The sequence below is a fragment of the Thermobia domestica genome, chromosome 9 (assembly GCF_964235325.1).
Source record: "Thermobia domestica chromosome 9, izTheDome1.hap1.1, whole genome shotgun sequence".
NCBI lineage: Eukaryota > Metazoa > Arthropoda > Insecta > Zygentoma > Lepismatidae > Thermobia > Thermobia domestica.
The window spans coordinates 98,459,132-98,475,352 of NC_137462.1; the positions used below are offsets into that span (position 1 = coordinate 98,459,132).

Sequence of the window (16,221 nt, forward strand, 5' to 3'; positions counted from 1 at the left end):
AGGTAATTGATGATGTTCTTGGCTGCATTCAATCCTGCTGTAAAATGTTGATTGAAGACATTATTCCCATTCTTGTGACTTTTGTTTTTAGAAAACAACCTCTTTTGCATTATGGTTGTTTCGTTCAGTTTTGTTTATTTGTTTTCAATGACAACAATACATGAAAGACAGACTTTAATAGTGTGATTCTTTTACAAGATTTTAGTACGTTTCATGATTATTCCCTTTTATTAAAAGCGTCTGTTCAATGATAGGACAGCGTAATATCGTGTATTTACCATTTGTACCAAATTATTCACATTTTTCTTTCATGTTTCCCACTCTTATTTAGTGCGCGTTATGCAACCACACATGGCACGTATAAAACTGTTCGCCATTTTGTGCTTGTGCGAGATATCGACTTAGTACAGACGCATTATTGCTAGCAGTTGGGACAGCTATTCATCCGTATCCTTTTCGACCCATCTTTCTTGACAGATTATCCGGGAATCCCTACGCTCCTTTGGGGAATCCCTTGTGCACGAATTGCACGATCTCGACCTAAGCATTTCTGAATACAGCAGCTTCGGTGTCTTTGACGTGACCATGCCGCATTAGCTCTATCATTCACCATATTCGAGCTATAGAGCTTTGAATGTCATTTTCCCACGCTTTCGGCACCTTGTAGCTCCGAAATGATGTACGTTGGACAAAAGTGTATTTGAACTTTTTTTCTTGTTTCCGTGTCAGGAATCATCCCTTAAATTTTGTAACATAGTCACGCGGTCACCCTGTATATTAAATGATACCCTCCTACTAGTATAGAGGTTAGACTGTGTACCCTTGGTGCACGTGTCCCGGATTTGATTACCAGTTGCAAGACTAATAAAAGAAAAGAAAAGAAAAGAAAAGAAAAGAAAAGATAGAGAGGAGTGTGTATGTATTAAATCTTTTCTGTGTGTATATATTATAATAATGGGGTACTGACCGTACCTCGCTCGGGAGATTGTAATTATGTTAGGCAACCCGCCTTACAACCTCAATTAATTAACTCGAAATCTTAAGAATAAATGTTCCAAATCTCTTGCATATTTTAAAAGATATATAATAAAGATATTATACAAATTCAAATATCCTGTTAACCCAAAGGATATCAGTTTCCGGCTGTGTAGAAGTATAAATTTAATCCAATGAAATTACATACGGGAACACACCCTGTTAATAAAAGTCTTAAATGTTTTCCTCTCTATGCTTTATTTATGAAAGAAAATCTTTGGGCTTAACTTTGAATCAATCTAATCCGAAAAGAGTTATCGAGTCCACAAGTTGGCTCTCGGAAAACTATATTCCAAACTACAGCCCGTATTCGAGATATAGCTCCTACTCTGATATCTCTTTAAAGAACATTAAACGAAACCTTAATTTAACTAAAGTTACTCTAAATCTTGGGGCCTACGGACTCACCTTCTTTGCATTCACTTACACGCCTTCCAGTGAGCCCTTAATTTTCAAAGGTTCCTTCAGCACTCGTTCAGAAACCTGGCCTAACTCGTAGTTAGTGATGAGCGCAAGAGTCTTGGTCTAGCAATGTTTGCAAGAGTCTTGCATGCAAGACCAAGACCAAGATCAAGACCAGGAATCCCGATGCAAGACCAAGACCATGACTAAGGGGTGCAAGACCAAAACCAAGACCAAGACCATACCTGCAAGACCAAGACCAAGACTTGCGCAAGAGTATTGCACAAGTACCGACTCAGTGGTAAAGCGTTCACCTTTGATGCTGGGGTTCCTGCTTCGATCCCAGCTTGCACCATGTGAGCTTTTTTGGTGAATAGAGACCATGTGCTTAGGTTTTCTCGAGGTTTTCCCGTTTCCCCCTACTTTCTTCATTTCACCATTTCATTCATTCGTCACCATCACCATCTCTCTTAGCCTCGGTGCATAATCGTGGCGGTAAAGCTAGATACTACATCATTTCAAAACATATTAGAGTTGTTCTTTTTCTATAACTAAACCGAAATGTAGTATTGAACACCGGTAATTCCGTACACCATAGGTGCAGAGTACAAGGGTATGGTCTTGGCTTCAAGGATCAAGCATCCGTTAGAAATTTTTAATGTGTGCTCAAAAAATTAATATCAAAATAACATTTTACGACATTGACAAAAACTTGTGTATGTGACCGGAAGTTTGATGTCATGGGCGGGTGCTTATACGTTGAATAATTGTTTATCAATATAACGTTTAGCCTCCTCAGGTATATGGCACAAGAGGATTGAGCGATATAACATTATATAACAATAAATAATCCATATTCACAAGTGAGAGTGATTTTGTACTGTTATTTCAAATAACTTGGAGTTTGATGCTGTGTTTTTGTATTTTTAATAGGGTATTTAGGTCAAAAGTATTTTTATAAATTGAGATTACACAAAAGACATGGACAGTTGAGTCGTTTTCAGTTTTTACTCAAATTATATTAAAATATTAAGAGGTTGATTATAATCGTTATTATTTTAATTTTTCTCTTTATTTTTTGGCCAATATTCCTAACATATCATCAACATAGCTATTCTGCCATTATTGGCAGGTCACTTGTTGCAACTCAGAAGCTGCGATATACGGTGGTCCTCAGCTAGTCTCGTCGTCTTGACGTAGCAATTTACTGTTTTAATACCTTCCTTAAACTACAGCCTCCTTTGCCCCCTCCCTCTCTTTTTCTCCACCATATCCTCTACCATGTCCCTTACAATAAAGTTCCTCCTCAGTGAATGTCCCAACCAGTTCCTTTTCCTCCTCTTAATTACATCTAAAATTCTTCTTTTCTCCCCTACTGCTACTATTTCTAACACCTTCTCATTCGTTTTCCGTTCAACCCAGCTAATTCTCTCCTTTTATCGAAAGCCTCCAATATTTTTTTCATCACTTGCGTAATGTCCATGTTTCTGTTCCATAGAGTACATATTGTAATCAGTAAAATAAAATCTCAGTATTTAATTGAAAGTTTGTTCAATACAAATATTAGATAATCTTGATTGAAAATTAAAAAATATCTGACGCCTTTAGAGTGTAAAAATAATTTACTAATTTATGGTATTTCAGTAAGCTGTGCCATCTTGATTTTCTTTTATGCGTCTCCCCAATTTGGGAACCAGTGGAGTATTGAATCTGTTAAAAAAATATAAAAAGATTACGAAACGTTGTAATTTATCTTATAAGTAGTGAAGCGTGGGGATCCAATGAAAAAAAAATAAAGGTTATCACCTATGTTCTATACTATCATCATACTTACACGGAGGTAAAATATATTTCATTTAGAAACATACATTGTATTTTCGTTAGTGTTGGCGCATTGTAGAAATTATCCAGAGTAAAATTTACGTATAAAAAGCATAAGATTTCTTAAAAGCAAAACTTGTAAGACTCTTGCAGCAAGACTAAGACCAAGACCAAGACTGGGTGTGCAAGACCAAGACCATCCGGGTCTTGGTCTTGCATTTGCTCATCACTACTCGCAGTACAGCCTGTCAGAGGCAGTACTAGAAAATAAGGATTCTATCTAATCAATTTACAAGGATTGGTTAGGGTTAAAGGTAAGGTAATATTTCCTCAAGTAGGAAATAAATATGTCCCTCACTACGGAACTGGTTAAATTGTAAGATGTTTAACGAAACGATATAGGCCCATAATCTCTATCGCTCAAGAGTAAGACCTATAAACTCTATCCGGCAGGCCGATTATGACACCTGCCTTCAAAAAGGGGAATCGAACCCAAAAACCATAGGATCCGTAAGTACCAAGTTAACCTGCTGCTGGCCCTCAAGTAGAAACCAGACGTAACTGAGAGCTCAGAAAGCCTCAGAGAAACTTTAAGAAAAATCCAATTTCCAAAATAGGAGTAGGATTAAAACCACATATAATAACATAATAACTTCTAACTAAACTTCCTTATAATTCAGAAAAGAAAGAAAATCCTAACCAAGGGCTACCCTACCAAATCTATCCTACACAGGAACACAGCCTCTCATTTAAAGAGCTGAGAAACTTCCTGTCTCAAAATCACTCATCTGAGTCTCGAAAAAGAGCTAAACTTCTAAGGAACCTAACATAACCTAAAATGCCATCACTAAGGCAGAAAAAGCCAGGATAAGCTGTGACAAAAATGATCTTCGAGGCATCGATCGTAAAGTCTAGCCAAAAATGAAGATGAGGAGGACAGCTCCTCCTCGTATTTATAGGGAACTACCCAAAGGGACCCTTTGACCTCCCTTAGAAACAATCCATTGACACTCCAAGACAAAACAGTTTTGTTAATAATTCTTTAAGAATCTCTAAGAAAAAATACATGGAATATTCAAACATATATACAATAATAATATTATTAATAAATTCTTATATGCTAATCAGAATATATGAATTATATGCTACCCAGGCCTGGGATCCCCATCTTATTTTTTAAACATATAATAATAATACTAATGATATATATATACCTACGATATTAAGTTTTTTTAAAATATATACAAGCAAGAGGCATAAAGTGACTCTTGCACAGTGAGAAAGAAAACGCAAATGAATACCACAATTATTCATTTCCATTAAAATTTCACTTCATGTTCACTCGAGATTAAATGATGGCTTGACCTAAAAGCAATCTTTTTGAAAAGTAAGGCACTCTATCCATTGGAACACTAAGATAGTAAGATCACACTTCATGACAATCAGTTTATATAGTCCTCGTTTAATCTATCATAGAAGGTGGCATTTTTCTTTCAATCGACAGACCTAAATATGTATTGAATTTTAACGAACCTGGATTATTAGCAACAAATCTGATGACTGTATATCCGTTACTTGGCACGGGGACTGTATCTTTGAACGGAGGAGAATCCAAGTGTCTAACGATTCCACCTGCATTATCCATGTTCATGGCTTCTTCTAACGTCATCATGCCGTCCATTTTCCTCCCTTGGCATAGAACTAGGAACTTGTAACCATGCAGATGAAATGGGTGAATAAGATTGGCTCCTTGCACTATGAATAAATAAAAATAAATAAATGAGTCAGTTTATTAATCAAAGGAATCGATCATAATAATGATATGGAAAACATTTACGTACCAAAAGTTACCATTAAATCATCCTGTGTAAATCAAATTTGACCGAATGAAGCTACATGAGTTCGAAGTTCACAAAATAGTGTTACAGATTTAGAACCACTGAAAAATCTTCATTTTTAAAGAATATTTTAAAGTATGATGGACTTGTATTTAGGAGAAATTGTGACTTCTTCTCAGCACCCCACCAAAGCACAAATTGGAACTTGTTCAAGGTATTACCTTTATCATAATCGTCATTATACTGTCATAGGTATTCTGCCATTGTTGATACGTCACTTGCTAACATTGAGAAGCTTCGATGATCCAGTCTTCAACTAACCTCTTCGTTTTCACGTACGATTTTTCTCTTTTGATACCGTCTATCAATTGTAGCCTCTTTAGCCTCTCCCTCTCTTTCCTGCCACCATACCCCCTAGCACGTCCCTCATGATATAGTTCCTTCTTAGTCTACATCCCAACCAGTTTCTATTTCTGTTCTCAATAATATCTAAAATTATTTTCTCCCCTACCATTTCTAGCACCCTCTCATTCGTTTTCCGCTCTTCTCAGCTAATTCTCTCCATTCTTCTCCATACCCACATTTCGAAAGCTCACCCCATAATGTCCATGTTTCTGACCCATACAGTACAATACTCTATACGAAGCATTTTATAAGTCTTTTTCTCAACTCTTTATTCAAGGTCCTACAAAACAGTATTTTCTACCTCCTAGAGGCTTCATTCGATATTCCTACCCTTGCTTTTATTTCACGTTCACACTTAATATCATCACTAATAATACTATTCAGACAACGAAAACTAGTCACTTGTTCTATTTTCTCTTCTCCTACTTCTATATTTGACACTGACCGTTTCGTTCCAATTACCATTAGGCGATGAGCTAGGGGGGGGGGGGGGCAAAATGTCTCCCGCCTAGGGAATTTCTTAAACTGGATTTTTCAGTTACTTTACTTAATTTGAAAAGCGATACAACTTGTTTGTCTTCCACAGTCTTGCACGTTAAGTTACTAGACGTGCCAGTGTTGCCAGATATCAACTTTTTATTTCTTTTTGAACGCCCTGAAAAGTTTTGTCTTTATATCATTATAATTGATGATTTCTTTACTGTCTTGAGGTTATGGAATTTTTATATTTATTTATAGCACTCGTTGTTCAATATGACGTCCCTGGCAAGAAGAAGGAAAATTTATAGGCATTTCCCAGATAGTTATAACATTCTTGTCTGAAAATACATTTTCTAAATGAAATATGAAACGAATTTCTTAATAGTGATTTATTATTTAGAAATAAAATTAATTTGTGACTTCTGCTGTACAATTTGACTTTTCAGACAAAATAAAGGTAATTTTCCGGGAATTTCGGGGTATTTCGGGGAGTAAGTTTCAAACTCTAGTCTTGTGATTCATTCTTGAAATGAAGTTCTTTGGTCTTCTTATGATATATATTTTATTTTTAGAATATTTGGTCTTCAATTTGACTTTCTAGTCGAAGAAAAGGGAAATTCCAGGTAGTTTTAGCGAAATTTTTCAAGGAAGTTCTTAGCTCATGTTTTAAATTTGTTTTTAAATTGGGGAAAATATTGATAGCAATTGATAACATATTTATAATTACTAACTAATGATTCATTATTTATTGTTACGAAATTATATTTTGCTTAGTAATAATAATAATTTTATCATCGGACATGATACTGATGCGTACCATCAACTTCTATCATTACAGAGTATAATGTAGTATGCTAAAATGACTGACGAATATCCTGTACAATTAAAATATACGCAAAAACTTAGGCGAAAGGTGTTGCCTAAAGACAATGTGAGTACACTGTATGTATTATACACTTATCAAGAATTGGAGCAAATAGTGAAGTGAGACCACTGACTCCAGCGACTCGAATTAAAATAGAAGTGCGTAAACTTCGCAAGAAACAATCGAGCGCATCTTTAAGTCTGGATGAGATTTGCAAGTTAATTCCGGAAACGTTAGACGCTAAGTTTCACGGATTCCATCGAGAATGTTACCAACTATTCACAAATGTGAAATACCTAAAGCGTTCCCTACATAGACAAGAAAAGCCATCAACATCGAAGAAGCAGAGAATTTCTCGAGAAAAGAAGTCGAATACTTTACTATTTCCTTCTAATGTGTGCATAATTTGTGGAAAAGATAAAAAGTGGGTACAGTAGAAACAAAAGAGAACTCATGTTTTAGAACCATTAACTAAGTGTGTTACCCTATCAGCCCAGAAATCAATTCGAAACGCTGCGTTACTTAAAAATTACTAAAATATTCTTCGTGAAATTTGTGACGTTGATTTCATAGCAAGAGAGACACATTATCATAAAACCTGCAGGCGAGATTATACGCGATCAGAAGACAGAAACCCATCCCATCCTGAGTCAACACCATCATGAGCAAGCATTCAAATATATTTGTGATTATGTAGAGACGAATAGATTGGTGATTGTGTGGTAGAGAGTTTGACAATGTTGAAGAAATATTTATCGTATATACAAACACATTCCCTAACATTTTGTAATCCAAATTATAAAACAGACAAATTAAAAGACAGATTAAGCAATCATTTTGGAAAAAGAGTATGTTTTTGGCAACCAAAGTACAGAAGTGAACTTGTTTATTCTGAAGAAGTTCCCAACGGACAGGCTATAGAATCTACCTTCATACTTGCATCGTCTGATAATAGAAGCTTACAAGAAGCAGCATCTATATTGCGCAGACATTTAATCGACGTGTTTAGCAGTTCCTACGAATTGTCATGGCCACCTTCTGCAAAGTTTCTTACATCTGAATCCGTGAAAGTTCTAAACATCCTAATCACATTTCTTCAACATATGATAGTCAGTAATGCAGATGATGGAATATCTGATAGAAAGAAAGTTCTGATACACTCGATCGCTGAAGATATATGTTATGCATTAACCAATGGACAATGGAAGATGCCAAAACATTTGCTACTAGGAATGTCAGTTCGACACATTACAGGAAGTGCAGAAATGATTTGCTTGCTAAATCGTTTAAGACATTGTGTTTCTTATTCTACTTTTTTCGAACTAGAAACTACTATATGTGAAAAAAATAATCGACAGAAACTGGCTTGTGCCTTCTGAAATAAGATCAGATTCAAATCTAATTACGAATTTTGCTTGGGATAATTTTGATATTAATGAGGAAACACCAACAGAAAGTGGAACAACTCACTCGACACGTGGAATCCTTATTCAGGAGAAAATAAACTCTTTTTAGTTCTTCAGAAGGTAGTGAATGCAAAACAACAAAAGAACGAACAAAAAAAAATAAAAAATAAAACGATCTGTCTCTCCTAAACAATCCGATTTAGAACCATGTTTCCTGAAATCCAAAGGTGATATTTGTTTGCAGATGGGGTCAACAATTAACATCACATCAGAATCCGTGAACATATCTGAAATATCAGATTTTCTCTGGAAACTTGCACGGATGAAGTTTTCTAATAAGCAGTGTGTTCCAAGTTGGTCTGGTTGGATCAGTAAAACGAGGGACAAAGTCCTGAATACACAAGTCTTACCATCAACGATATCTTATTTGCCACCCATATCAAACTCGATCACTGACAATAAAACTGATCAACATATACTTAAAATATCACAAGTGTCCTCTGAGTTGGGGCAAGATTATACATTTGTTACTCTTGATTTAGCTGCTGCCAGGATTGCATATTCTGTTGTGTGGCAACATCAGTCAACTTTCCTTGGTTCCTTTCATATAATATGTTCCTATTTAGGATGCATTGGAAAATTTTTAAATGGAAGTGCTTTTTCTGAAGTAATAATTGAATCTGCAATATGTGCAAGTGGTTCTATTGAAAATGTTATCAATGGAAAACATTATAACAGATCAGTTAGAAATCGTAAGACTTTCTATAAGGCGTTAGAAAGACTCTCGTTGAAGAAATTTGTTGAGAAAGAAACTAATGACGAACAGCTTTCTTGTTATGAACGAATTAATGAACTTCGTAATTCTGAAATTATTGGAGCATTAGATGAACTTCACAACGAGAACAAAGTAAAAGTTATGTTTGAGAGATATAAGAATTTCAAAGATAAAATGCGAAATGGAGCACTGGGGAAAACTCAATTTTGGGTTCAATACATGGATAGAGTAGCGTGTTTATTGAAGTTATTGAGATCAATGAATCAATGTGATTTTGATCTTTACCTTACCAGCTTAACTGCTATGTGTCCTGTATTTTTGCTGCTGTCCATCAAAACTATGCAAGACATTTATCTGTTTATATATCAGTACTACAAAATTTAGATTAGACTCATCCTGGAGCAAAAGAATTAATGAGAAATGAAATATTCAGCGTATCGAGATCAACAATTAAAGAATGCAGAATACCTGCGGATATGACAATAGAGAGCAAACAATAAATCGTCATGCGAAAACAAGAGGAGGAGTTATTGAATTTAGCAGAAACTTTCTAGCATATTTTCGATGGTGTTCAACACAACATGAAAGAGCAAACTATACCACTGCCTTGATGGAAATTTCTGACATGGACGACTCTTCCGATGGTCACAAAGACTGCCATATATCTTCCATCACGCATAGCGAACAAAACGTTCAATAAAACATTTCATTAACCCCTTTGACGTTGATGAGAAAAATACCTTATTCTCAATTTTTCTGGCGTCACTGCTACACGGGAAATTGAAAATGGTTTGCTCAATGCAGATACAAAAGGAAAGACTGTCTTTGAAAAATTTGTGGAGCAAAGATTACAAAGAAAAGAAAAAGACTTCCATGCTCCTATCAAAAAGTTAAATAAGAAAACATTCGCTGAATTTACGAAAGTAAAGAAAATAACCTCAACTGAAAATAAACTTGTACAGTTATCAGCTCAAAGAAATGTATTTTGTCAACTCGTTCTTTGTGAAAGTAATAATGTAAATTTGCAGGAAGTACTATCTTATCCATTAAGTACTGTCCCATTTAGTTTGGGAACCCCAGATGGCTTTCCAGTAAAAACTGACAAATCAAAACTTCTTCATCAACTAGAAAATGGAGCAGTTTGCACGGAAATTGAGTCAGAGTCAGATTCAGTTCATATAATTGATGGGAATTCTGTAATACATACTTTGACACAGCTACCAAATACATTTGGAGAAGTACCTCAAAAGATATTCAGTCTCCTTCCCAAAGCTAAAAAGAGCAGATTTTGTTACAAATAACTACTTGAAACTGTCTACAAAGTCATGTGAACGAGCAAGTGGAGGAAAAAGTGCTCCATACATTGAGAAAGGATCTACCACGAAAGTTCCTAAGAATTGGAAATCATTTCTTTCCAATGATAGCAATAAGTTGAACTTTCTGAAGTTATTATTTTCCAAGTGGAAACAGAATATGTACGCTCCATAATTGAAAGGTCGTAAATTGCTTTTTGTTCTTGAAGAATCGTGCATGAGCTTAACCAGTTTAGATGGAGTGAGAACATCTGTTACTTCTTTGAAGAACTACATTCTACTCAGGAAGTAGCTGATTCAAGGTTGATTCTTCATTGTTATCATTCTATAAGAGAATCAGAATCTAATATTGTTGTAAGATCTCCCGACACTGACATGTTCCTCTTATTGCTTCATCATAGTTTTAACTTACCGGAAAAGAGAATTTATTTTGACACAGGCACGTGAAACAAAAGTCGGTTGATAAATATAAACACTGTGATTGAAAAGAATGGAGAAGATATCTGTAAAGCTTTTTTGGGATTTCATGCTTTCACAGGAAGTCAACAGGTGCGTTTGTTAGCAAGGGAAAAGTCAAACCTAAAGATATTATGGAGAAGAAACCAGAATTCGTCAAGTTATTTCAAGAACTGGAAAATAATGAGAATTTATCGGAAGAGCAATATGATTTGACCGAAGAATTTAGTTGTGCTTTGTATGTAGAACGTTTTTGTAATGATATCAACAAATTGAGATACAATATGTTTATGGAAAGATATAGCTCTCGAGAAGTCGGACTCTTAATTCCAACAGACGGCACTGATCTTAGCCTGATACCGCCTTGTAAGTCAATTCTTAATTTGCATGTTCTTCGTGCTAACTATCAATCGTTAATTTGGAAGAAGGTTAATACTAGAAATTCCAATATACCAAGCCCTATTGGACATGGCTGGAAGTTGGGAGATAATCAGTTAGAAATAATGTGGACAAATGATATTGTGCCAAGGAAGTTATTGATATACTTCCTGAAAATTTTGAGAAAAATCTTGATAATTCTGACAGCGATACTTATAACGGTGATAATGTTTTGCCGAAGAGCATGCAGATTTAATATTAGACACAGACTTTGACTAAAATATTTTATTTTAAAGTTGAATTCAGATGATGTGTTCTGTGTTCCTTTTACGTGCCTATTAATATCTACAGTGTGTAAACCAACATAATATAGTTTTTTTTTTTTTTTACTATAAGAATTTTACGAGCCAAAAAGAGCCTTTCATGTGTTTGACTTTATATATCAGTATGCACGTAGAAAATGTCAGTTAATTGGCTACATATGTAAATTAATTTGCATTCATATGCATACGCAAATAAAACTTACATTGATTGCAGATTTAAGCTGTCGCTAAAACACTTCTTAAACTAATATTTCATGTGTATTACGTCATTTTAATCGTCAATTAATGTTACGTCAGTTACTCAATTAATGTGTAAATTTTAATATGCTAAAAATATTACATTTGTATTATTCAGTGTGGAAAATATATTTTAAAATGTCCGGTATTTTTTGTCAGATAGTGTGTATATGCACATATATGATGTTTTATGTCTCACGAAACCTATTTTAAGCATTTTATTGAACTTTCATTGTAAAGAAGAGAAAATATAAAATATAGCCTTTACTTATGTTGGAAAACTTCGTATGTAATATTTAATAATTCTATTGTCGAAAATTAAAAAATCTCCATTCAAGTTTGTCTCTTACATTAACGTGCAACTTATTTTTGGGCAAACAACTAACAATGCATTTTTAGACTATCCTGCATAAGGATACATAAGTGAAAAAATTCCTAGGGGATGATAGGGAGTCCCAAGCTACGTGGCCCTTGGTCTACATGGCTTTTGTTTTCACCCCATATTCTGTACAACCATAAGTAATGAATTCAAAACTTCTTATTGCTTTATTTTAAAGCGTCATTTTATAACTTGGGTGACCTTGAGATCTGCGAATTGTAAATAGATTTCGTTGAGAGTTACTGTCAAATAAGAATTAAACTTTTGGTTTAAATAGTTCGAACATTATTAAATTAGATAATGCAGTAACGTTGACTATGTTATGTTTACCTCTATCCAGGATTACTAATACTGTGATTTTTTAAAGAACAATGAAAGCTATTCTCCGAATCTAGTTATTAGTCCGAAAACAATCATTACTATTCAAAGTATAGGCAAGTAGCATTGATATTACTAATTCGCAAGTTGAAGCATATAAGCCAAGTACTGTATTGAACTTACCTGTGTCTACCAACACTATCTCTACAACTGATCTGTAGGGAATGGTGACAATGTTCGTGCAGTAACATGGTCCTTCATTGCCGCACCTTTGAGGCCTCCGATCATTTATGCAAAATTGTTCCTTTTCTATATCGGACCATTGACTTAGCAGAGGTGACGGTGGACTTGAAAATGACAGATTACTCATCAGCACTGATGTTAATGGAAGTCTTTCTTCTGGTCTTCCTATAGCAGGATCTACAAAGGAGAGAACCGTTAGTTAGTTGATAAACCTGTTAAGGATATCACCACCAGGATGACTCAAAAGATTGTAGGTTTTTGGAACGAATTGTTCATCGCTCTACTACCTCTCTGCACCATAAGCGTAACTTGTGGAATAATACTCATTAGGATTCAATCATTGCTACAATCCATTGGTGATAAAATGCAGAAGCAGTTGATGGGTTCGAATGAAGGGTTTCTCACATCATTGAACGAAAAGGACAAAGTATAATGACATATGTACATACTATATGCAACCTCTTATCATCCTATATCCTAAATTTTCTGAGAATTAACGGAGAGAACCTAAACCCATTGCCATTAGTTAATATTGATAATTCAATCAACATAGGAATTACTGTGTATGACACAGGAGGCTAATAGACAAAAGTCGCGTAGTTTTATCATACACGATATAATTTTCAGTTCAAAGCTACCTTACTGAATCAACGATTTTGTTAGAATAATTATTTGTAGTCACTTGTTCGTACAGAGAATGATGCGTTGCTAACAATGATAGAATGGATCAGGAATTTCGTGACCCGCCACTCGGATGACTCAGAAGCAGTCAGACTCATGACCTGGATTGCTTCATGATCCTGAATGACCCGGACAGATCCATGGCCCGGGCAGATCCGGTATGACTCGAACACGCCTGAACATTGTTATACACATGAGGATGCTAATGCAATTCTAACAATCCTCTCTCTGTCTTCTCAATAAATCTATAATTTTTTTCTTGCTTGCTGTTTTCGTTTGTATTACAATGAAACAAAACATTACAATGAAAGATAACTACAAGATTTAGCATAGCACAAAAGCGTGACAATCACAGAAATAAATAAGCTACATGTTTCTCTTATGAGGAATCGTCGAAGTTTAATCGTACGAAGCTGTAAAACGTACCGTTTGGTATATAAAAGCTGAGCTCAAAGAGTGTTTTGTTAAATCTTTTTGTATAGTCTATGTTCAAAACATACTGTATTATTTTTCATTATGGGAAGACGAATAAACATGGAAATATATTTGAAATATTCAAGACACAGTACCTTGATTATGAAAGGTCATACGGGGAATCAAATAAATGAATGTTCATGCTCGACAAATGACCATCATTAATCAACTATAACATTCTGTAGTGATGCTGCAGAGATGATAGATAGTTCGGCTGCTTCCTGGTCGCCTGGTCTGTTCAGGTCAATAGATGTCAACGGGTCTGTATAGGTCTCAAGGTTAAGTTGGATCAGAGAACCGAAACCCAAATGCGGATGACCTGGACAAAAGTTGTGACTTAAGTGACCCAGTGGCCCGTGACTCATCACTGTTTGCTAAGCTTGTAAATTCAACTTAGAAGAACATTCAAGGTTATTTGTGTCGAAAAATAATTCGGTATAGTTGACGAAATATGATGATTTGAAGAGCATATCAATCTTCTTTGACATCCATCAGATGCTAATTCCAGAACTTCTTCAACAACGAGGACAAAGGCTAAGGTAGTCTTCGTTGGAAGGCGTTTACCTCCTGGTTTGGGGACGATAAAAATATCTCCTCCAAACCAGACATGTACAAAAGATTTTTTTTTTTTTTTTTTTTTTTTACAGAGGCATCATAACTTAATAAGTTTACCACGGATTTGCAAGCCTATATTTCCTATATGTTTGCGTATTCTATATATTAAACAGGCGACTATACGAGTCTGTCTAGTAAGACGATTATGCGATCAGATTGACAAATATACATTGAACAGCATTGCACACTCAACGTATATTTCGAGCTCTTGCACCTATCATTGTTGTGAGTACGGAGAGGCAAGAGAGAGGAAAAGCTCCGTACTTAAACTTCAGAAATCATACTAAATAACACAATTTTAAATAGAGTGAACTTCGTATTGTTCAAAATTCCGCCAAGTGTCAGGGAATTAATGAAATACCTGGTTAAAAATTTTCTAGCTTCAGTGTCATGGAATACAAAAAAAAAAGTACTTCTTTAACCTTATAATCTGAATTTTGTAAGCTTTGATTCCTTTCTTTCTTCCGCAAGTTTTGCTTATAAATACTATAGCAACTTATAGTTGTCAAAAGTAGTTTAAACTTTGCATTGATACAAAAAAAGGAGCTTCTTGATTTTGTGGTTAGCGTACGCATCTTCGGAGCGAAGACCTAGGTTCGATTCTAGGCATACACTCACGTAGTTCGGCTTTAACGTTAAGGTGTAGATCCACGTTCTCATATGCCCTCGGTGCTGAAAGGGACGCTAAGCCCCAACTCAACCAATTGTACATAAAAAACAACTGTACACGTGGCCCATAATTATGTTTCAAAGACTGCGGTAAAGAAACTAGCAACATAACTTGAACATAAAATTGAGGTGAGGTGAGGTGATTTTAGTTTAGCGTCCCGTTCAGCAGCGAGGCTATATGAGACATGGACCTACTGATTAACGTGGAATCCGAACCACATGAGCTCCCGCCGAGAATTGAACCCGGGTCTCCCACGCCAAAGGCGCGTACGAACATAAAATTGAATATAAACACATTACTATCATACTTTTCCTTACAAGAATTTTAATCTCTGTTCTCCATGGCATTGTCCACTAATGCACCATCGAAATCGATACGTGCCTGGACACGAAGAGTACCGTTGTCACAAGCAGCTTGACAGACGTACTGGTATCCTGTGGATGTACTGGTATTCTGAGGACAGACTCGTACTGGCCAAATTGCGTACGGATGTTGATACGCTTTGTCCTTTAAAACATCCCATAAGAACTCCTCCAATCTCGACTACCATGCTCTGTCTCACCTTTGTGTAATTGTTTGTTGCGGAATACAAACGTACATAACGCACACGCTGTGCCAGAGACAACCGTTTCTCCATCCTGCCTGGCATACAATAACGGTTCTAAATCCAGTGACCGTTGTTCCTATTATCAGGCTACACAGTGTTGCCACATCGAAACTTCTGCCCAGAATTACAAATACTACAGTCAGTCAAACGTCATACACGAAATTATGGACCAGATTGTATACCTTCAAAGAAAAAACCTCCCTTCTCTTGAATCGCTTATGTTAACTACGAAGCTACAAATGTCAATCTCTATGGATGAATTGTATGTGCCCACATGTGATTTTTCACTTTCAAGGGAAGGGGCAGGTAACCTATACATGTTTTCGCTCTCAAATGTTTAAAAACTTAGCATTTAAGTATCTAAAATGTTTCATTGGAAATATTATATTGTATAATAACAACTAGTACATGCACTCCTTTATTAAACATTTCGACATTAAGAGAAAAAGCTGAGTGAAATGAAATTTATATTACAAATTAGATGGTTACACTATTATACA

The 16,221-nt window shown here is 35.5% G+C and overlaps 1 protein-coding gene across 1 annotated transcript in view; it reads right to left on the reverse strand.

Annotated features, from left to right (window-relative positions):
• LOC145694875 (multicopper oxidase 3-like) overlaps positions 1-16,221 on the reverse strand; it is a 109,267-nt gene that overhangs the window by 22,458 nt on the left and 70,588 nt on the right. Inside the window, exons 9-10 of the mRNA XM_081771582.1 lie at positions 12,615-12,851; positions 4,792-5,013 (exon numbers count right to left, since the gene is read on the reverse strand). Of these exons, the coding sequence (XP_081627708.1) occupies positions 4,792-5,013; positions 12,615-12,851 (459 nt within the window). The remainder of the gene's footprint in view (positions 1-4,791; positions 5,014-12,614; positions 12,852-16,221) is intronic.